Source organism: Poecilia reticulata, linkage group LG8 (assembly GCF_000633615.1).
Source record: "Poecilia reticulata strain Guanapo linkage group LG8, Guppy_female_1.0+MT, whole genome shotgun sequence".
NCBI lineage: Eukaryota > Metazoa > Chordata > Actinopteri > Cyprinodontiformes > Poeciliidae > Poecilia > Poecilia reticulata.
The window spans coordinates 16,848,017-16,870,741 of record NC_024338.1 but is presented as its reverse complement, the minus strand read 5'-3'; the positions used below and the strand labels follow the sequence as shown (position 1 = coordinate 16,870,741).

Below are 22,725 nucleotides of genomic sequence, written 5' to 3'. Positions count from 1 at the left end.
GTATGGTATGGTATAATTTAAACATTAGATTAGTTTTCTTTCCTGTTTTTCTTTCCTTTGGTTTATTATTTTATTTCCTTTTAACTTATGTAAAGCACTTTGAATTGCCTTGTTACTGAAAATGTGCAATATAAATAAAATTAACTTACAAGTATAAAAGTTTTTGATAATTTTTGAGAAAAATCTGCAATAAACTCCCAATTATTTACTAGCACAAAAAAGTGCAAGGATTTGTTGACATTGTGTGAATTTCCACAATAATTCTCAAGAAACTGGAGGGACTGATATAATTTGGCAGTAAACTGATAAAAAACTGCATTGATTGATAACATATTTCAGCACAGAATGAACCAAAATGTATTTACAATCTAGAGGGCCATATAAAAAGCCACAGCAGGCCGTATTTGGCCCCCCAGCCACGTGTTTGACACATGTACTCAACAAGCTTGTCTCTGCTAGAGAAAGAAAATATGAACTGCACTGTGCATTATCAGAATTACAGCTTCAAACAACACTTTTATATGCATAGTTTGTTTGTATATAATTATTTTATTAAGGGAATTTAACTCTTATGTGAACAAATTGCCACATTATGTGACACATCCCACCTCTTCTAAGATGTCTTAATATCACAAGCATAATTTTAATCAATTCAAATATGAACTGCATTGCATTTCCTGTAGAGCTTTCAGTCATTTAATCTGTTCAAAATATACAAACTGTAACTGACTCAAATGACTCAGATGAACTAATCTGCAGTATTTTTAAAAGAAAGTACCTTTGCTCAAGTAAAATGTTAATCCATCCATCCATCCATTTTCTTCCGCTTATCCGGGGTCGGGTCGCGGGGGCAGCAGCTTCAAAAGGGAGGCCCAGACTTCCCTCTCCCCAGCCACTTCTTCCAGCTCCTCTGGGGGAACCCCAAGGCGTTCCCAGGCCAGCCGAGAGACGTAATCCCTCCAACGTGTCCTGGGTTTTCCCGAGGCCTCCTCCCGGTGGGACGTGCCCGGAACACCTCACCAGGAAGGTGAGGTGTTAATGTTAATGTGTTTGTTTATTTGTACTTTTACTGAAGCACAGAGTTTAATACTTTCTCCACCGCTGATTTTGCCCCCATTCTGTATAAAAAGTACTGCTGGACAACAGCGCCATCTTGTGGATAAACAACACATTTTAAAAAAAGATTCGGTTCTGGAACAGCTGAAAATCCAACTGCACTGAAAACCTCCTGGTTTTTCCACCAGATATTGATTCTGAACTCTTCCTGAGTTAAAATATTAGTTTTGTTGTTTCTAAATGAACATGAACTTTTTTATTTGCGTTATTTGAGGTCTGAAAGCATTTTTTAAAATTATTTTGATCATTTATCATTTTCTGCAAATAAATGCTTAATCTTTGCTTGAGTTCATAGAATAAAAGAACAAGTTCACTTTAATAAAACATACACATATAACGAGTAAAATCAGAGAAACTGGTCATTTTAAGGTCTCTTTTTTCCAGAGCTGTATATGGATGTGGTATATTTCTTATATATTAATTTTCCGTTGCACTCTGGTCTCTGAGCTCATGTGTTGCGCTCCAGGTTCCTCTTCACTTCTGCCAAATCCCTGCGGATCTCATCCAGCAGCTCCAGCCTCGTCAGCTTCCTGTCGATGGATAACAGCAGCTCCTCTCCTCCAGCATCCCTGCTGGCCGCGTCCTCCACGGCGTCCTCCGGAGGCTCGGACTCGGAGGCCTGAAACGAGCCCACGGTTCGCTCCCACACCATCTCAAAGTACGAGTCGATGAAGGACTCCAGCTCCTCCAGGCTGCTGTGGCCCCACTGGTCGATCAGAGCCTGCAGGCCGCCGGACTCGCACATCCTGCGGAGAGCGCGCTCTCTCAGCGCCGGGTGGCAGAGAGAACGGACGCTAACGAGGTTTTCCTCTGAGGAACAGCTGGACGGACTCTGGTATGAAACCAGAAGCATCGTTTGCTGCCGTGGTGAGAGCATGAGGCTGTGAGGGGAAGGGAACCTGAGCGGTAACTCTATCGTCGACCAGCTCCGCTTGAGCACAGACAGGAACACCAAGCTCCTCCGCTCCGGAAACACAAACCCAGACTGCCTTCTCGCTCTTCTGGCTGGGAAAGCCACAACCTGCGTTGGGTTTAACTCCTCTGGATGAGACGAGGAGGATCCAGATTCAGCCGCTGGAAATAAAAATCATAAAATGTGACGTGATTTCAGGAGAAATGAATCTGCTTAGGATCTGCTACATGTTGATTTGGTTTAAATTTACTGCATGTTTTCTTTCTATCATCAGCATAGATCAGTGTGTCACTTGATGGTTCAAGAAACATTACAGTAACATTTAATTTCCCTTTGGATCATTAAATTATTTTTTTATTTGAATTAATAGAAAACTTTATCCTTTTTCCAGTTACTTCAAAATGTCCTTACTGGACCTGTTACATCAACAGCATGTTATTCTGTAGACTTTGGACATTAATCTCCAAAATATGAATTCATTTTATTCCCTCAAGGTAATATAAAAAGAGATTCTTCAGAAAGCATGCCAGTAGTAATCATATTTTTTGGAAAAGATTCATAACCTGAAATCTGTAAAAGTTACATTTTCCTAGTAGGAGAGGAGCAACAATCTTCTATAGAAATCCTCAATTCAGTTCAGATCAAGTAAAGTTTTATTTTTTACACATCTCACAGCTGATTGTACTTAGCTATCAGTAAACCATGTTTTAATTACCTCATATCTTTCATAGCTAAAATACACGTTCCTCTCATTACTTCTCTATTCCAGACAAAATATCTAAAGTATCTTTACAGACAGTCATGCCTACATGATTTTGTCTCCCTGCTATTTAAAGAGGGAACCTAGATAATTGAATATATTGTTTTTCTGTGTGTATAAAGTTTGACTCACAGTCTAGAGACAGTCGGTTTCTTCTGCTCATCTGTTTCCTTGGAATCCTCCTGCGCAGCATCACGTTATTCTGCTGCTCCCCTGCAGAACCGACCCGCCTCCACAGCTGGTCATCTTTACAAACCCGCCTCTCTGTGGCCAGCATCTCCTCCACCAGCTGGATGAGCTCCCGGACCTGCGCCGCGTCTCCCTGGTTCTTGTTGTCCAGAACGTGGTACCAGTTCCCGCAGCGCTCCACCAGCCTCCTCAGCGGCTCTCCTTCGCTCTCGATGCGTCGCTCCAGGTTCGTGTCTCCCAGCCAGTCGCCGTGGCTGAACAGCACCACGGTTCTGCTCCACAGCTGGTCTCCCCCGGCATCCAGCTGCTCCTCAATGGCTTCCCGGTGGAGAGCCGTGAACGAGGAGCTCACGTTGACGACTAACAGGAAGGCCGAAGGAGTCCTCAGGATGTCTGGGGCTACGGGGAAACAACCCGGAGTGTCCAGCACAGAGACGGTCTTTCCTTCGATTCTGCACTGGTTTTCACAGCAGGAGGCGGTTTGGCTGTTGGTGGGAAAGTCGTGTCTGTTGAGGATCGTGTTTCCACAGGAGCTCTTCCCTCCTTTCCTGCCACCAACTAGAATCAGCCTCAGCTCTCGCAGAGGAGCCAGATTCTCTGTCAGTGTAAAGTTTCGTATTAAATCAAAACATTTCAACAATGAAGCACTAAATATTTACCAGATGTACCCAAAACTCTGATTTTAATTTTTCCTCATATTTCTGAATTTAATCTAAAAATTCTGACTGTTCTTCAGAACTTTGGCTTTAATGTCAAAAATTTGACGTTTTTTTTCTCACATTTCTGAATTTAATTTTTTTTAAATCAGCTTTTTTTCATAATTCTGACTTTAATATTAAAATTCTGACGTTTCTGTGAATTTTGACTTTTTTTCTCAAATTTCTGGATTTAATCTAAATTTAATCTACTTTTTTCCCAGAATTTTGACTATATTGTTAAAAATCCCATTTTAATCTTACAATTCTAACTTTTTTTTCTCAGAATTCTAAGTTTTAATCTCTAAATTTAGCCTTTTTTACGTTTCTTTCAATCTTTAAATCAACACTGGTTATTATGTAAATGTTTTCTCAGATAAAACATTTACATAATAACCACATTTCTCTGTTTCGGCTGTTTTTCAGTTTTCCGGAAGTTTGTTCCAGTCAGAATTCTGGGACTTTTGTCAAAACTGTCAGGAAAAAAATCTGAAATCTGAAAATAATTGTGTGATTAAAGTCAAAATTTTGAGTTTACAGTAAAAAAGTCTGAATTATTTTAATCCTCTCTTCTCTAACTCACCCAGCTCAGACTTTGCCACCAGCCTCTGTTTCTCCTTCCTCCTCCGCCGGTCGTCGGCTCTCTCCGCCTCTTCCTTCATCCACCTCTTCATTTCTTCCAACTCTCTCCTCTCTATTTCGTAATGCCAGCTCCCGTCGCAGCCACACGTCATCGCCTCCTCAATCTTCCCGATCAGTTCTCTCACCTGAAACCCATCTCCTTTGGTTTTGTTGTTCAGAACGTGGTACCGGTTGGAGCATTTCTCCACGAGCCACCGCAGAGGCTCTCCCTCGCTCTCGATGAAGTTCTCGGTGGTGGTGTCGCCCAGCCAGTCCCCGAAGGTGAACAGCAGGATGGTGCGAGCCCAGACCCACTCGCTGATGAGCTCCAGGTGTTCTTGCGCCGCTCTCCTGTGGGTCTCCGTGAAAGCTCGGTCCGCTCGGATCACCAGCAGGAAGAGGTGAGGCCCCGGAGGACACAGGGACAAGCTTAGCACCATCTCCCTCTGGTCGAAGAGGGGAGTCTCGTTGCAGAAGTAGTTCATCCACCAGCCCGGTGTGTCCACGGCGGTCACCTGTCTGCCAAACACCACAGCGTCTCCAACCCGACACTGAGCAGTTCTGCTGAGTCTTCTGCTGTTTCCTCTGCCCAGGATGGTGTTCAGAGCTGAAGTCTTTCCTGAACCCTTCGCCCCGAGCAGCACAAGGCGGATGGTGGTGACCGGCCTTAACTTCTCTACAAGCACAAAGAGAGCAGAGGGATGATTTTAGACTTCTTTGCCTTAAAGGTCGGTACAGGTCTATGCTAAACATTAGGTTCTGTCTGTTTTATGGCCTCTGTCACTTTAAATCCACATAAGCTGCTGCTGGTCACTCAAAGTTCACACTTGCATGTGAAAATGGCTGCAAATGTGTAATTAAAAACCATACATCTTTGAAAAGCAGAAGTAGAGCCTCCTGCACAACCAACAAGAATGCAACAAGTTGTTTCTGGATTGTATGTCAACAAAACGCTTGTCTTTTCCAGCAGCCATTATGCGGTGCGTACAGCGGTAACATCAGCCGACCAAACATGCTGGGTTGCTAGGTGACGGGTGGAGCTCAGCTGGCGTTGCTAGGTAACGGGACAGTGTCTGTGGATTGTGACTCAAAAGTTTGGAGAATTTTGAAATGGCTCGTTTTTCAGACACCAAAAAACGTTTAACTTATTACCAAAAACTGGTGGGGTGTTTTATTTTTATAGGCAGTTGAGACACAGATGGAAATACAAAAACATAAACAAAATGTTTCCTTATAGGTCCCCTTTAAGTCAGGGTTACAGGAATAGTTAGTCATTTTAAAATATTAGCATTTTTCAAAGCAACTTGACTATAAACGGCATTCTTACATTCTTAGAAATTCAAAATTCAAATTGACTAATACATGTATTTAGGATGTTGAAAAATCAAAATATAGAAGCTGATACATAAAAGCTGGACTGTTGAGTCTTAGGCTATAGCTTTAGATTATTTATTTTGAATATTTGCTCAATGTGTCAGAGCAAAAACTTATATTATGCACTGCAAATAAAAACTATAGTTAATAAATGTTCAATAGAGGACATTTATGCTTCAGTTTCAGTTGTGTAAACGTAGCAGTGTTTTTAATTAGATAAACCTATCATTTCATATGTATTTACAGCTTTAGGCTGTAAATAAACATCAGATAAAGAAATAAATTGTTGGTAATTAAAATCGGCCTCAGGTGTGTTACCACCAACAGCCACTAGGGGCTGAGTAAAACATTTTCTGTTTGAAACTACATTAAAAAAAGATATTGTTCTGTTTTACAAAATGTTAATAAATATTTTCCCACACCTTGAATGATGTGGTTCACTGTTCTGGACAGAGCTTTGTGTCCATTAGGCTTTAAAACATAAACTTTAACCTTTAAACTTCCTGATGACACCAGTAAAGCTCTTTCCACCGTCACAGTGTAACATTAAGACACTGTGACATTAACCACGTCCTCCTCCTCTCAGTGTTTTCTTAAAGATTGCACAGTGATAAAGCGTACAGAATAAACACTGTTAGACTTTAAAGATCTTCACCATATAAATGTCATGTAAAAAAGATAAGAGAGCACTCAGGGTTTTGTCTCTAAAAGTCATTTATCAGGGAAATGTAACCAATCTTGGCTCCTATCGACTTTCTGATCTTGTGTCTTGAGCTGCAAGCTTATATATTCTTCTGAGCCTATAAAAAGAAAGTATTTCTGAAGAACTTGGGGTTTGCAGTAATAGAGTTGTGTTATTGGGTTTTGTTCAGCATATTTACAACATGTCCTCTTCTGCACTCCCAGATTTCTCAGATAAAACATTTACATAATGACCACATTTCTCTGTTTCCCACAGGTTTGAGGCTAAAAGCTGCTTTTTCTCTGTTCATGCATGAGGAAGTTTTGTTTTCCATCTTTAAATGGGTTTCATGTGCTGCTGCAGTGAAGATAAGCTGAGGAAACGTCTGAATGCAAAACAGGAAGGAAAGCAGCAGATTCATATCCAGCAGAGAAGCAGTAAAAAAATTCTGCTGTTTATTTTAGAGCTGCAGAGGATGAACTGGGACAAAACAAGATTTAGTCACATATAAGGCAGGAAATGCACACTGTAAAACATTTCAAATTGGTTTAACTTGAAAATAAAAGTCCAGATGCTGCCTTGAAAATTAAGTTAAAGTCGACAGGAAAACTGTTTTGGTTTTAAGTCAGGAATTAAAGTTCATGAAGTTGATTTAACAGCAAGAGAAAAGTTGTCTAAACATTGTTTTTCAAGTTCATTAATTTGGAATTCTGAGTTTTAACTTAAAGCTGCAATTTAAACCAAATAATTATTTCACCATACGTTCCTTCACCCAGTTAAAGAGCAACATTTCTGTTATTTTTACTCACAATAATAGAGTAAAAATACTCTATTAATATTGATATAATATTAATAATTTAATACATTTATTAAATATATTTATTATTAAATAAATGGTTAATTTATTTAATAATAAACAAATGTATTATCAAATCTAATAAATGTATTATTTAATATTATTTAATACAATATATGATTTGATATTAATATAATATTAGTAGAATAAATGTATCAAATAAATGTGTTATTTAATAAACTTTAAATTTAATCAGAATTATTGTAATTCTTGTTTAAATATCTGATCTGTTAATGAATTTTTATTAAACATCACAATAAATTCAGCTCTAAAACATTTATTGTGAACGGAACATAAAAATAAACGTTTCAGATCAATGTAACTCCACCTCAGGAAACAAAAACATGCCGCTAAGCATTCTGGGAAATAGTTCCCACTCTTTTTCTTCTTTCATTTTTTTTAAAGTGCTAACCTAAGAACTTATCTTTCACTAAATCTAAAACTCTAAATTTATTTGTCTCAAAGAGTAGAAGATGGTAAACACAACTAAATGTGGCTCTAATGTTTTACAGTGAGCTGCTTGACATTATTTGAAATGTGGATCTGAATTTCAACGTTTCTAAAGCTTTTGTGGGACTCACCCCTCAGGAGGGATCTTTGCCGTTTCATTCTCAGAAACCTCAGCTGGGCCTTCTCGGCTGCTCCTCTCTTCTCCTCCGCTGTTTTCTGCAAAACCTTTTCCTGCACCTCGAACACTCGGCCTCCGTTTTCTGCAGCCAGTTTCTGCACCGTCACCAGCAGCTCCGCTACGTCGCCGTCATCGTTCAGGACGACGCTGTGACACCTCCGGCCGCACTTCTCAGCCAGCCAGCGCAGGGCCTCCCCGCCTCTTTCCACACACTCCTCTGGGTGTGTGTGCTGGAACCTGTAAGCGAAGGTGAAGATGACGATGCAGTGACCCCACGCCCCCTCGCCCAGCAGGGTCACGTGCTCCTCCACGGCCCTCCGGCGCCTCTCCGAGAAGACTGAGCTCGCCTTCACCGTGATCAGAAAGGCGTGAGGGCCCGGAGAGCACAAGGAGACGCTGGTTATGATCTCCCTCTTCACCAGGCTGGAGGTGTCCTGAGCGCTGGAGTCGCACCACCAGCCGGGGGTGTCCACCACCGTGAGCCAGAGCCCGGCCACCGCTCCCAGCCTCCGAGAGGAAGAAGTCCTCTCCTTGGTTACAAACTCCTCTTTCCCAAGGATCAGGTTCCCCAGGAAGTTCTTCCCACAGTTCCTTCCTCCAAGAAGGACAATCTGTAGCTGTGACGCTCCCAGCGAATCCCCTGGCAAAGCAAAACAGCAAAACCAATCACCGGAACGTTCTCAAAAAACAACAAATAGAAAGTACATACACTTACATATTGAAAGCTTGCTTTTTGCCATCTCAGACTTGTTACATTTAAAAACAGTCGGACATTTTTAGGTTTCGTTTGTTTGTCCAGGTTCGTCATCTGGAAAGCAAAGTCTGCTACTGAAGGAGTGACAACAAAAGGCTGGGTTTTTTGTAGATTTTATGAGTCCGAAGGTCGTCTGTAATGAGTAATCAGTCACACCTCCCAGCTGGTAGACAGAGAAATACGTACCTTAAAGAGGCAGAGAAGAGAGAAATGTGTTTTAATTAAAATATTGCCAGACAGTAAAAGACATTTTCTGTTGGTTTTAAGTGCTACTAATCCGTTCTCATTGGACTCGGCACCGCAAAAACTAAATCTTACCAAATATTTTTCTCTAGATTCCAGTCCAAATATATTAGTACACCAGAAATAATAAGGAACTAACTTACGCATAACTTTTAATTCAGATATAAAAGCTTATTTTAAGTCAGTAATGTCTTAGTATTGATAAAAGTTCTGTTTTCAGATGTTTTCACCTCTCAGAAGATATTTTTCCTGTTGTTATAAGTGAAACGATCGACCAGTGGAGCTTCTAGCAGAAGATGTTGGATTTGTCCAAACCCCAGTAAATAAAGGTATAAGAACAGATCTAGTTGTTTATTTGTTATCTGAGCGTGAAAGTTGCCATGAACAGGACTGTCGACAGGATTGTGATGAGTTCAGTTGAAACCAGATACACAATCTGTATTTAATCCCAGTCTAATATTAAATCACACTGAAGCTTTCTGTTTTATTCAGCTATTGGAGATTAACAAACTTATTTCTACATGTTAAATGTGACAATAAAGGAGGATATATCTTTGAAATTATTATCAACTGCAGTTTTCCTTCATTTTCTATATTTCTACCAGTGTTTGATTAAGAAACCACTGAGAATTTAATCTGACGTTTGGAGTTATTTTCACTTTTAAAATATCAGCTCAGTAAAGAAACGCTTTGTTACATTAACATCAAGTTTCTCTGATTCCAAAAAAGGCGTACAGTCACGAGAGCGCATGCTGTCCTCCACGAGATGACATGGCTGTTAATCTACATAATACACAAGGAACTGGATTCGACTTGTTTTTCATTCGTTGCGTTCAAATTAAATAATAGATGTAAAAATTTCCCTATTCGATGCAACCCTAACTTTCAAGATCGAGAGAGAAAATTGCATGCAATATTTTAATTAAAGATTAGCACTTGCAATAAACTGCTACGCTACACAAAGAGGCGTAGTGACACACACTGATACATGTGATTATTTTCTTATTTCTGATGCGTTGTTCTTCACTGTTGAAATCAAATTGCCTTTGGATTATCGCCATGACAGCAGGGCTCCTTGTGACCTGCAGTACTGACCATCACATGTCTAAATATTAACATCGTTTCTACTAAAGCAAAAAATTAAATAAATCAGCTTCTTGTTTGTGTCATAGAGCTGGAGGAAATACTTTTATATACTCCTGGATTTAAGCACAAATAGTTTGTAAGATTCCAAATGTTTGGACAGCTGTAAGACAAAAACAGTAGTCAAATAAAATAACACATTTTATTAACTTATAAAGCAGTGAGATGTAGAAAAAGCTGAGATATTATAAACATCAGCTCATATGTTGCAGACATCTCTGGAGTCTGTTTCTTCAGGTGCCAAATTAATCTACTCCAGTAAAAGTGGCAATTACTCAAGTAAAATCCAGAAGTACACTGTAGTAAAACTCCTAGCCTCAAAGAAGTGAAACTGTTCACATTATGTTCATATTTAATTTAAAGTTAATACATAAAAATGTGTTTGTTATGTTTAATTAATTAATTCTAGTAAAGTTAACATGATTTTGTCACATATTAACGAAACGAAATCATTTTTAGTGAATTAGCACACCGATACCTCTCTTGACCAGAAGAGGGCAGTGATGCAACAATACAACTCTAAAAGAAAAACCAGTTTAAACCGGAATAGCCTAGATGTTCATCCGAAGAAGAAAATACTTTTTTGTCGTTCTTGTTTTATTTTTTCAAAAAGTTGCTCAAGTAAATGTAACCAGAACTACCGACCTCTGAACATAGATAACATGTTCAGAGATAACTTAACAAGAGTTAAGTTTAGCGTGACGTATTAGCATGTATTCATTTAGCTAACATTATTAGCATCCATCAGCATTACTCAATTTACTGGGCTTGTTTGGGAAAAACAGGGTAAAGACTTTTTGTTTTTTGCTGCCGTGTTAATCTCACGCAGCTGTGCATGTCTGCACAGCATCATATCTCTGTTGTTGCCCCAGGTAAAACATGTTTTGGAATAACAAGCATCTTAACGCTTGAAAAAACTTGTTACGACTTGTTAACAACTGATAAATAGATGTAGAGGCTGAAAAACGAGGGTACGAATACAGCGAGGGAGGCTAGGAATAATGGAAATTTGGACACTCTGAGGTAAAAAAATAAATAAAACAAAAACTAAATCCCTTTTTTTGTTATGTGATAAGAGGAAGTCCAAAACAGTTAGTCTCAAAATGCTTCACTGAAGGCCAAAGCTCCGGTATCAACTTGGATAATGTGTCAGTGCTGCAGGAAGGACTGGAACTGGGATGATATGATATGGGGCCTTTCGTGGAAACCAGTTTATATTTATTGCTCAGATAAACCCTGAAATGTTTGCAATAGGACAAGATCTCCTTGGCTGAACTGTCCCTCCCTGCAGCCTTACAGACATTTGCACCATGCAAAACAGTGCAGAATACTCCCTAACTTGACATGAGAGAGAGCACAACACACTAGGACAAACTTTTTGTATCACATTTTGAAATTGTTAACAGCTTGAGATAGTATCATACTATATACAGTCTGCTTGCATTCTATAGCACAATGACCCTATTCACACAGCCAGACCAAAAACAAGATGGCTTAGATCAATATCATGAGCTAAGCACTAGAAGTCAAAAGACCTAATACATTTGAGAATCTTTTGCATGTCTTGAAAATCAATGTTCACACATGCTTTTCACCCAGACCGATAAGCTTTAATCATTTTGCAAAAAGGAATAGGCAAAATCTTCTGTATCCCGATGTGTGAACCTCATAGAAACGCACAAACCCCAAAGGATGTGCAAATGAGGTTATAATAAAAGGTGGATCTACAAAGTATTGACCTCTTCCACTTCATACATCATACACTACTTAAATTTTTTTTTTTGTCATATAAAACTGAATACGCTGGGAACTGGTTGTTACAGTTCCCAAACCATTGCTGTAAAGGTTTAGTACAAGGGTCTGCAATCTGAAGCTCCAGAGCCATAATCAATCAATCAATCAATCAAGTTTATTTGTACAGTATATTTGACAAACAAGGTAGTTCAAAGTACTTTACATCATAAAAACACAAAAATACAAAGTAATAAAATACACCATGCACCACTGGTTCTTATATTTGGTCTTTATGTATCGATCTAGTTGAGCAAACTGTCATGTTTTTAAATACAAGTATAAAACAAATTTGTTTTAGCAGGGATTCAGCTTTTTTGTTAAATAATTGCATTACATTTCTAAACAGACTGTTTGTACCAGCAATATTCTTTCAGATCTATTTTCAGAAACTATTTTCTTTTTGCACATTTTTGTTATTTTTAAACGTATTTAAAATTATAAGTTGTCTTTTTTTTTTTCTACAAATGACCACGCAACTTTTTTTCTAATTATCCGAACAGTAGTTGTGAATAAAAAAATAAAACAAGAGTTAATCGGGAAAAAATATACTTTTTTGTGAATAGAAGATAAACAAATCATTGTTTTGTTTGTTTCAGATTTGTCGAATTATTAATAATTGACATTAACTCACAAAAATAAATCCATAGTTCTTTAAGTAAAATGACTCTTCCGTGCATCTTACGCACACGCAGCTGTACTGCGTCACAGAAAGTCCGCCCCTCCCACTAACTCAGCGTTACTCAAGCGCCTGTGTTGCAGAAGGTCGCAGTGCTGAGTGGAGGAAGCGCACAGCGTGAGGAACGTCAAAAATGGGGGCGAAAATTAAAGTCGAATACTGGTACGTCTCTATTTTTGTTGCTTTCTTAAATATCTCCTGTGTTGTTATTCAACATTTGCACCCTGTGTTATCGCTTTGAGTCTAATTTTTTTTTTTGCGGAGTTGTGGTTTTTGTTTACCAGCCGTTACCCTTGTTAGTCCAAACCTGCAAATTTCTGCTGCGCTTCTGTTCGCGTTTAGCTTGAAATCCGTGTTTTGTGTGTTCCCCCTTAGCGGTGGATGAGGTTACAGACCTCGCTATGCGAAGCTCGCCCAATTCATCCAGGGCAAGTTTCCCGATGCGGAGGTGACGGGCTTGGTGGGAAGGAGAGGTAAAAACACAAGTCATGCTGTTAAACTATTCCAAGCTTTCATCTTGTGGTTTCCTTGCTGCTTCTCAATACAAGGTTCTTTAAAGTGCTTCCTCTTTTTCTTCTGAAATTACAGGCAGCTTCGAAGTTGAAATAAACGAGCAGCTCGTCTTTTCCAAGCTTGAGACAGGTGGCTTCCCATCTGAGGATGACGTGAGTATCCTGCACAAATTCAGCTTACTCTGAATCCAGAGCAGCCTGGTTTGTGCTATATATTTATTTTCCCCCCTATTGTAGATTTTGGCTGCAGTTCAGGCTGCCTACGATGGGAAACCTGTGCAGAAGATCACCAGGAAGCGCTAGTGATCCGTAGCATCAGCAGCATGATGGAGGGCGCCTCCCTGCCCAGCTACGTCCGGCCCGGATGAAGCAATCTGACCACACGCTGCGTCAGCTGGCTCCTCTCTCTTCTCCTATTAGATTCTTCAGGCTGTTAATGATTGCTGTAACTTAAAACCCTAAAGGTTATAGTTTGACGAATGCCTTCCTGGAGGTTCATTCATAGGAACAGAGATGAGGAGAAGTTGTCACAGATGGGAATAAGGGAGGGCGCGCCCGTCCGCCTCTATAGCTGGCATTTTCCTGTGCCTTCGGTGTCTGAATCTTTTGTTTCCTTTTTTTCGCATGCAAGTTGGAATTTATATTGAACGTAAAAGATCTTGATAGGTGAAATGAATGAATAGGAAGAGAAACTACTGATGTCTTTGCACAACTTTGTTGAGCAATTTTAATCTTGTCGTTTCCTCAGAGCTAGTCTTTGCTTTTGGGTGTAAATTGTGGTTCTGTGGCTTGAATAGCTTTAAGCAAGATTGTCTTTCATTTGTTCCAAAACATCGACATTCACATCCACAGATACTGGAGACATATTCAGCTGCGCACCTGAGAACCGTCATTATTACTGTAACGGGATTTCTTTTCTCATTTTCCACTTCAAACTGTAGATTCTTATTAAAGCAAATCCTTGTTAAAGACGGTAGTTGTCATCTCTTCTTTAATGCAATGTTTTGTCTGCACCCACACCTGTTTTTCTTATCATTCCCACCTCGACATGTTTGTTGCTCGAGCCACTCCTTTGGGCGTCTTCCTGTCTTAATCCCTCGGCTGATAATGTTCCGGTTGTTCCTGTGCAACAGGTTATGTTTTGCATAAACTGACTACATGACGACGGCTGCTGAAAATCTCCCGCGCTGGACACGCCTTTCCATGTTCTGTTGGAAACTGCTTGTGATTTTATCTGTAAAATGTTTACAATCTTTTCAACAAGTCTGTTCTTTTCAAAAGACAAGAGCCAGACGCTGGTGTGCATACAGTGGGGAAAATAAGTATTTAGTCAGTCACCAATTGTGCAAGTTCTCCCACTTAAAAAGATGAGAGAGGCCTGTAATTGACATCATAGGTAGACCTCAACTATGAGAGACAAAATGTGAAAATAAATTTGAGAAAATCATTTTGTCTGAATTTTAAAGAATTTATTTGCAAATAATGGTGGAAAATAAGTATTTGGTCACCTACAAACAAGCAAGATTTCTGGCTGTCACAGACCTGTAACTTCTTATTTAAGAGGCTCCTCTTTCCCCCACTCATTACCTGTATTAATGGCACCAGTTTGAAGTTGTTAACAGTATAAAAGACACCTGCCCACAACCTCAAACAGTCACACTCCAAACTCCACTATGGTGAAGACGAAAGAGCTGTCGGAGGACACCAGAAACCGAATTGTAGACCTGCACCAGGCTGGGAAGACTGAATCTGCAATAGGCAAGAGGCTTAGGCTTAGTGTGAAGAAATTACTGTGGGAGCAATAATCAGAAAATGGAAGACCTACAAGACCACTACTAATCTCCCTCGATCTGGGGCTCCACGCAAGATCTCAGCCCATGGGGTCAGAATGATCACAAGAACGGTGAGGAAAAATCCCAGAACCACAAGGGGGAATCTAGCGAATGACCTGCAGAGAGCTGGGACCAAAGTAACAAAGGCTACCATCAGCAACACACTACGACGCCAGGAACTCAGATCTTGCAGTGCCAGACGTGTGCCCCTGCTTAAGCCAGTCCATATCCAGGCACGTCTGAAGTTTGCTAGAGAGCATTTGGATGTTCCAGAAGAGTATTGGGAAAATGTCATATGGTCAGATGAAACCAAAGTAGAACTATTTGGTAAAAACACAACTCGTCGTGTTTGGAGGAAAGTGAATGCGGAGTTGCATCCAAAGAACACCATACCAACTGTGAAGCATGGGGGTGGCAACATCATGCTTTGGGGCTGTTTCTCTTCAAAGGGACCAGGACGACTGATCCGTGTACATGAAAGAATGAATGGGGCCATGTATTGTGAGATTTTGGGTGCAAACCTCCTTCCATCAGCAAGGGCAATGAAGATGAAACGTGGCTGGGTCTTTCAGCATGACAATGATCCCAAGCACACTGCCAGGGCAACAAAGGAGTGGCTTCGTAAGAAACATTTCAAAGTCCTGGAGTGGCCTAGCCAGTCTCCCGATCTCAACCCCATCGAAAACCTTTGGAGGGAGTTGAAAGTCCGTGTTGCCCGCCGACAGCCCCAAAACATCACTGCTCTAGAGGAGATCTGCATGGAGGAATGGGCCAACATACCAGCAACAGTGTGTGCCAACCTTGTGAAGACTTACAGAAAACGTTTGATCTCTGTCATTGCCAACAAAGGATATACAACAAAGTATTGAGATGAGCTTTTGTTATTGACCAAATACTTATTTTCCACCATTATTTGCAAATAAATTCTTTAAAATTCAGACAAAATGATTTTCTCAAATTTTTTTTCACATTTTGTCTCTCATAGTTGAGGTCTACCTATGATGTCAATTACAGGCCTCTCTCATCTTTTTAAGTGGGAGAACTTGCACAATTGGTGACTGACTAAATACTTATTTTCCCCACTGTATGTTTTTTTTTTTTACTTTATTTGTATTCATTTTTATGCATACAAGTACAATCAAACACGAGGGCTAGGGCAGGTAACAGTCACACTGATGACAATTTTACAGACATTTCACTGTATGTCGTCACAAAAATAAAAACAAGGAAACCTCCCAGGCGTCTGTCAGTCAGAGTGGAATCATAAGAATTAACTCTTACATGCCTTTGGCTATAAAACAATCCCATTTCCCCCAAAATCTCTCTTTTCTCCTTCCAAAGATGTAAAAGTCAACATTTCCATGTTATGGATCAGGTTTATAATATTCACACGAAACAGCAGGGGGTCTAGGTTGGAGCCAACATTCAGTAATCGCCTTCTTACTGGCAATCATAAATATATTCAACAGGTATGTGTATTCAGAGGCACATAGCAGGAAATGAAAAGACTAAAGTTATGCCCAGAATTTCATGGATTACTTGATAACCGTCAATCCAGAAGGTCTTCAGCTACAGTCAGTCCCAAAAGATGGAGACCACACCGCATTCCCTCCAGCAACAGGACTGCTAACCACCCAGCCTGATCTGATTAGATTAGATTTAGAAATGTATGTATTTCTTAATCCTCACATGGAGAGCTAATTTATAACTTTAGTAGAAGTAGTCATGCTGTGTGTTTCCAATAAGGGGCGCCAAATCAAAGAGGAGTTGGTTCTTCACTGCAGCCTTCCCCCTCTCCAGAAATGGAGCATAGAAGACAAATTTAGTCTTTTTTGAAAGGACAGGTAAATCACAAGTCATGCTGACGAATGAAACTCTTTGAAGCGTTCATCTTGATATTCACTTTAAGTTTTCTTGCTGCCTTTCAAGCAAAGATTCCTTAAGTTGCTTCCTTTTTTTCATCTTCTGAAATTACAGGCAGAAGAAGAACTACTGCAGAGCCGGAAAGTTGTCTGTAGTTTGCAAATGTTTTGTTGCTTTGTGGTAGTTTTACACCAGGAACGAACAAACTTCGATAAACTGAGATTTAATGCGATAGATTTCACAGACTGAGTTCATGGAAATCAGTCTTTCTAACACATGTCTCTGGATGTAAACTCTTCTGTTTGTAGTTTTTATCTCCATCCATATTCCCGTCAACTGTAACCAACAATCCGGTTCCTCCTTTAGAAAACGTTCCTGAAACATGACACTGCCACCACCTTTTTAACATCAGAATGGTTTGTTCATAGCCTGGTAATATAAAGCAGCCTTTTGTACTTTCTTCACACAAAGGGTCTGGGCTCTCTGCTACTGAGAAAAGATTCCCTCCTGAAGGCATGGACAATGTTGAGATCTTAAATTTTACCGAATCGATAACGTTTGCCTTTGACGTACGTCTAGGGAGTGGATGGTTTTTGCTCTGCTCTATGCCATGATGAAGGCAAAACCTTGAATTCATCAGCATCTTTAGGAACAATTTACTTTGTAGTCTAGAGTGAAATTCGTGAAACAGAAAGGTTTTAATGCCAAAACCAGTGCTGACCCAAAAAACACAAAGCATAAAAAAAAACCAGGTAGTTCATTCCAAACACTTTTAGGAAAGTGTCATCACTGAAACTGGCTGATGAGGCAAAAACACATCCTGTTACATCTGCCACACGATTAACACAACATTTAAAAAAAGGAACATGAGGCCAACTGTCAAACATGGTGCTAGTAGTGTGATGGTCTACGTCCCACTGTCTGACCGGATGTTTTATTGTCCATGACTACACTCTCCTTTGAGTCCGTACTAGAGTATGTTGTGGAAAAAACTATTACCAAGCACTGTTCAGGTTGATTTATGAATTGTGCACAACTCAGAAAACTGAAGCAGATCTGGATGGAAAGCTCTGCCAGGCAGAGACAACACATGAGTTTTATACCAAGGATAAGGGATTCAAAACATGGCTGAGACGGTCTGGCTCTGATGCAGCTGTGGGAAACAACTTCCAACCTTGTACATGTAACCAAATAGTTCTTTTTGGCAAGAGTTCACAAGCATTTCATGTAACATAATCAGCAGATGTTAAACCCAATATTTTTGCCATTTTTGCAGAAAATTTGCAATAAACTTACAGTTATGCATTTGGTGAGAAAATATGTAGGAATTTAGTTTAATCTGAAAAAACTGGATGGACTGTTTGATGTAATTTAGGGTCTGGAGTCTTGAGGGCCACACAAAAAACTAAAGCGGGCCAGATTTGGCCCCTGAGCCTTGAGTTTGCCACATGTGGTCTAGGCCTTTATTCATTCACAACAATACAAAAAACTCACTGAGATTCTAAAAGAAAATACTGATAGAAGTTGGACCAAGTTGGTCTAGTTAGATTTTGTTCTTTCAATAAACTAAATAATAATTTTAAAACTGCATTTTGTGCAGTTTTAAAATGTTTCAAATCAAATTTGTGAGAGTTGAAACATTTAGGCCTGGCAAAAACAAACAAAAAACAAATAGGGGACACTTGTAAAGAAAAAAGCAAATACTTTTTCACAGCACAAGACTAAAGCACAAATAGTCTGTAATTTTTCAAATGTATGTTCAGCTATAAAAACTAAAACAGTTTTAAAAAAGTTAGTCTAAAGACAGTAGTTCCTCTGCTGTCATAGTTTTATTCTGCACATCTCTGTAACGTTATATGTAGGGCATTTTTCATCGTCAAATGTTTTGCTAGCGTTTCTCTTTTTGTCATATGATATGAGAAAGTCCAAAATATTTTGCCTGATTGTGTAATTTGTAACGTACAGCTTCACAATTATGCTTCACTGGAGGCAAAAGATTCGGTATCAATTTGGATAATGTGTCAGGAACTGGGATGGAAACTGGAAACCAGTTTACACTCTGGTTTTTCATTTGATACTTTAAGGCACTTTGAATTTCTTTCTCAGACACAACGTGTTTGGGGTAATGTTTGCAGTAGGATAAAATCTCCATGGTTGGACTGTCCCTCTACAACCTTATGGAGATTTGCAGCATGCAAAACAGTGGGTTAAAAAATGTGCAAATACACCAGGAAGCTTCAGATGCCCTGACAGATACAATGTTGCATGATTACTAGCTTGATGTGAGAGAGAACAAGGCAATGCAGTATCACACAGTAGGAAAAACTTTTTTTGTTACTTTTATCTGTTGCATTTCATTATAAGTTAACAGCTTGAAATAATATAACATGTATATTATATAGTACTATAATATTATATACTGTAGGTTTGCCTTAAAGAAGGACAATAGCCCTATTCACACAGCAAAGGTAACAACAGAATGGCTTTGATCAATGTCATGTGGTAAGCACCAGTAGTAAAAAGACCTAATCCATTTGGGAATCTGTTGCATGACTTGAAAATCAATGTTCACACATGCTTATCATAAAAACTGATAAGCTTGAGTCATTTTGTAGAGGAATAGGCAAAACCTTCCATCTACAAATGTGGGAACCTTGAAGAAACATTGAAACCCCAAAGGACTTGCAAATATGATTATAGCAAAAGGTGGATCTGCAAAGTAAACTGAGGTTTATAAATACAGATATAAAAACAGAGCTGTGCTTCAGCAGTGACGCAGCTTTATCATGAAAGAGTTGCACTAAATTTCCACAACAGATTGACTCAGTGCCAGCATTATTTTTCTTAGATCTATTATCTTTTTCTTAGGTTGAAAACTATATTCTTTTTGCAATACTTTCATGTTTTTCTTTATTTCAAACCCTAAAAATAGGAACAAAACCTGGTAATTTTATATAATAATGTTTGTAAAAATTAAAAGTTTTCTTTTCTTTTTTCAAAAGGCAGTGTAACTTTTTCAAACTATACAACAGTGGTTTTGCATAAGCACAAGTTATTCAGAAAAAAAAAATTTAATAACATAGTGAAGAACAACTAAAATCCTCGTGTAAATGATTTGTAGAAATATGTATAACTGACACTGACGTAAATAAATAAAGACATTGTTGTGTACATAAAACGATTCTTCCGTAAATAAAACGATTCTTCCGGGTATAATACGCATACGTAAACCCATTACGTAAAATAAGCCCCGCCCCTCTTGCTAGCAACATTATACAAACGCCCTTCGTAGAAGCTAGTAGCACCGAATAGCGACGCATACAGCTTGAGAAACGTCAAAAATGGGGGTGGAAGTTAAAGTCGAATACTGGTAATTCTTCTTTTTGGTGCCGTTTTCCATATCTCCAACTTTATTATTTCAACATGTGTCTCATACATTATTCCTTTGAGTCTAATTTAATGCGGAGTTGTGGTGTTTGTTTACCAGCCGTTAGCATTGCCGGTCTACAGCTACAAGTTTCTGCTCCGCTTCAGTTTGTTTTTAAGCTTACTCTCCATGTCTTCCCTGTTCCCTGTAGCGGTGCATGAGGTTACGAACCCCGCTATCGGGAGCTCGCCAGTGTCGCTAAGAGCGAGTTTCCCGATGCGGTGGTGTCGGGCTTTGTGGGAAGGACAGGTAAATCAAGTCATGCTGACGAATGAAACTATTTGAAGCATCCATCTTTAGATTTTCTTGTGGTTTTCTGGCTGTCTTTCAAGCCTCTTTATAGTTCCTTTTTTTTTCTTATGAAATTACAGGCAGCTTCGAAATAGTAATGAACGGGCAGCTCATCTTTTCCAAGCTTGAGTCAGGTGGATTCCCATATGAGGATGACGTGAGTATCCTGCACACATTCAGTCTGCTCTGAATCCAGAGCAGCCTGGTTTATGCTAAATATTTATTTTTCACCTGCCGTAGATTATCAATGCAGTCCAGGATGCTTATGATGGGAAACCCGTGCAGAAGATCACCAAAAGCCGTCCGCCGTGCGTCATCTTGTAGCTCTCCTTCTGATCTGCTGTAACATCAGCAGCATGATGGAGGGCGCCTCCCTGCCCAGCTACGTCCGGCCCGGATGAAGCAGTCTGACCACACGCTGCGTCAGCTGGCTCCTCTCTCTTCTCCTATTAGATTCTTCAGGCTGTTAATGATTGCTGTAACTTAAAATCATAAAGGTTATAGTTTGACGAATGCCTTCCTGGAGGTTCATTCATAGGAACAGAGATAAGGAGAAGTTGTCACAGATGGGCATAAAGGAGGGCGCGCACGTCTGCCTCTATAGCTGGCATTTTAAATTCCCCCCCCAAAAAATATTTTTTAATTTTATCGCATGCAGCTAGGGATTTATGTTAAATGCAAAATATTTTGAAGGTTGAAACAAATGAATAGGAAGAGAAACTGCTGATGTCTTTGCACAGCTGTTGAGTAATTTTATTTTCATTTCCTCAGAGCTATTCTTCGCTTATGGGTATGAATTGTGGCTCTGTGGCTTTAAGTTTTTAAAGTGAGTGTGAACCAAGTTGATTTTTCACCTGTTCCAAAACAAATATTCAATTTAAACTCTTACATACTGGATTCAGCTGCTTAACTGAGAACCATCATTTGTTGCTATTTCTCATTTTCTACTTCGGTTGATGTTGAAACTGCAGAATTTTAATAAAGTAAATCCTTGTTCTATACAGTCGTTGTTATCTCTTCTTCTCTACACACCAGTTACTCTTAGCATTCCCACCTCGACATGTTATTTGCTCGTGACGCTCCTTTGGGAGGCTTCGTATCTTAACCCCTCGGCTTCTCTTCTGGTAGAACAGGCCGTTCCTGGGCAACAGGTTGTGTTTTGCATAAACAGATGACATGACGACGGCTACTGAAAATCTTTCATTTTCAAACTTCCGTGTCGGATACACCTTTAAATGTTATGATTGAATCTGTTTGTGGTTTTATTTGTTAAACATTTACAGTGCAAAAGGAAAATCTTCTGAAATCAGAGCAAGATGCAGATAAATGCATACGTATTTTAATCTTCTCATGGAGAGTTAGATTATTTCATTAGTAAAATAAAGTTAAGGTGTGTGTTTGCGCTAAGGGGCACCAAAATCAAAGAGGTGGAGCATAGAAGACAAAATTAGTCTGTGGGAAGGACAGTTAAATCAAAAGTCATGCTGATGAATGAAACAATTTGAAGCATCGATCTTGAGATTCTCTTGTTTTCTACTCTTTCAAGCCAAGATTATTGAAATGTTTCCTCTTTTTCTTCATTTGTAATCACAGGTGGAAGAACTGAAGCTAAAACGTTACCAGCATTGTGTTCATTGTAGTTTTACACTGAATATTTTTAATCTCTTTACAACCTCAAGCTTCAATAAACAGGCTTAATGTGAGAGATTTCATATTCTGTCACTCTGGAAGGTCGAATTAGGAATTAAATTAATTCCTGAATCATTAAATAAAATTTAGTTTTTTTCAATTTTCAAATTGATGGTTTTTATTTGTTTATGTAAAATATAAAAGTATATAACACATGCCTTTTATGTAAAAGGCATACGCTCCACCTCCTATGTGATTTTTTCTTACATATCTGAACAAGACAAAATATGTACACAAGGTGAAAAGAGAAATAAAGAAAATAAAATAGAGATGCACTTATATATGCATAAATATGCATTTATATACGTATATTTTTCATCCTTGCAGATCAAACAGATCGCCAGAAGATGGCAGTGTTTGCTTCCACCCTGTTAACTGATTGATCTCAAACTGTTGGGATTTTACCAACCAGCAGGTTTATTGATGATTAAGTCAATGTTTCAAAGTGTTGAGGAATCTTGCAGCTGATCATTCAATGTTAAACTGAATGATAAATCGTTGACATTACATGGTTTTTACTCTGATTCCACGTGGAAATGAAAATAAATTGGTCATTGTCCAAGTTCATTCTTTCAATTGAGCTTTGTTCCAGATGATCAAATATATTTTAACATCAGGCAAAGCTAACTTGGGTAATACCATATATTTAGGTAAAAAATTATATATA

General features: G+C 39.1%; 2 protein-coding genes, 1 long non-coding RNA gene and 1 pseudogene across 3 annotated transcripts; 3 read left to right on the top strand and 1 right to left on the bottom strand.

Annotated features, from left to right (window-relative positions):
- Positions 1 to 1,435: 1,435 nt before the first annotated feature.
- On the bottom strand, positions 1,436 to 9,367 carry LOC103468901 (GTPase IMAP family member 8-like). Its single transcript, XM_008416289.2, has 5 exons — positions 8,550 to 9,367; positions 7,788 to 8,474; positions 4,257 to 4,970; positions 2,922 to 3,575; positions 1,436 to 2,190 (listed from the first exon to the last, which is right to left on the bottom strand). The coding sequence occupies exons 1-5, from the start codon at positions 8,572 to 8,574 to the stop codon at positions 1,565 to 1,567; spliced, it is 2,706 nt and encodes a 901-aa protein (XP_008414511.1). The 5' UTR covers positions 8,575 to 9,367; the 3' UTR covers positions 1,436 to 1,564.
- On the top strand, positions 4,712 to 6,945 carry LOC108166465 (uncharacterized). The gene is made up of 3 exons (XR_001776827.1): positions 4,712 to 4,790; positions 4,888 to 5,022; positions 5,262 to 6,945. It is a non-coding gene; the product is annotated as an uncharacterized LOC108166465 (long non-coding RNA).
- A 3,127-nt stretch (positions 9,368 to 12,494) lies between the features above and the next one.
- Positions 12,495 to 21,372, top strand: LOC103468900 (migration and invasion enhancer 1-like; annotated as a pseudogene).
- selenow2a (selenoprotein W, 2a) lies at positions 19,910 to 21,368 on the top strand. The gene is made up of 4 exons (XM_008416288.2): positions 19,910 to 20,021; positions 20,230 to 20,327; positions 20,450 to 20,526; positions 20,610 to 21,368. Exons 1-4 carry the CDS (start codon positions 19,993 to 19,995, stop codon positions 20,691 to 20,693), a joined length of 288 nt encoding a protein of 95 aa, XP_008414510.2. The 5' UTR covers positions 19,910 to 19,992; the 3' UTR covers positions 20,694 to 21,368.
- Positions 21,373 to 22,725: the final 1,353 nt, after the last annotated feature.

Excerpts from the sequence above, each read along its gene's own strand:
- LOC103468901 (XM_008416289.2), bottom strand. The coding sequence starts at position 8,574 with ATGGCAAAAAGCAAGCTTTCAATAT. Across the intron at positions 3,576-4,256 it reads GGTGGCAAAGTCTGAGCTGG|AGAATCTGGCTCCTCTGCGA; the intron begins GTGAGTTAGAGA and ends TTACACTGACAG. Across the intron at positions 2,191-2,921 it reads AAACCGACTGTCTCTAGACT|CGGCTGAATCTGGATCCTCC; the intron begins GTGAGTCAAACT and ends TTTTATTTCCAG.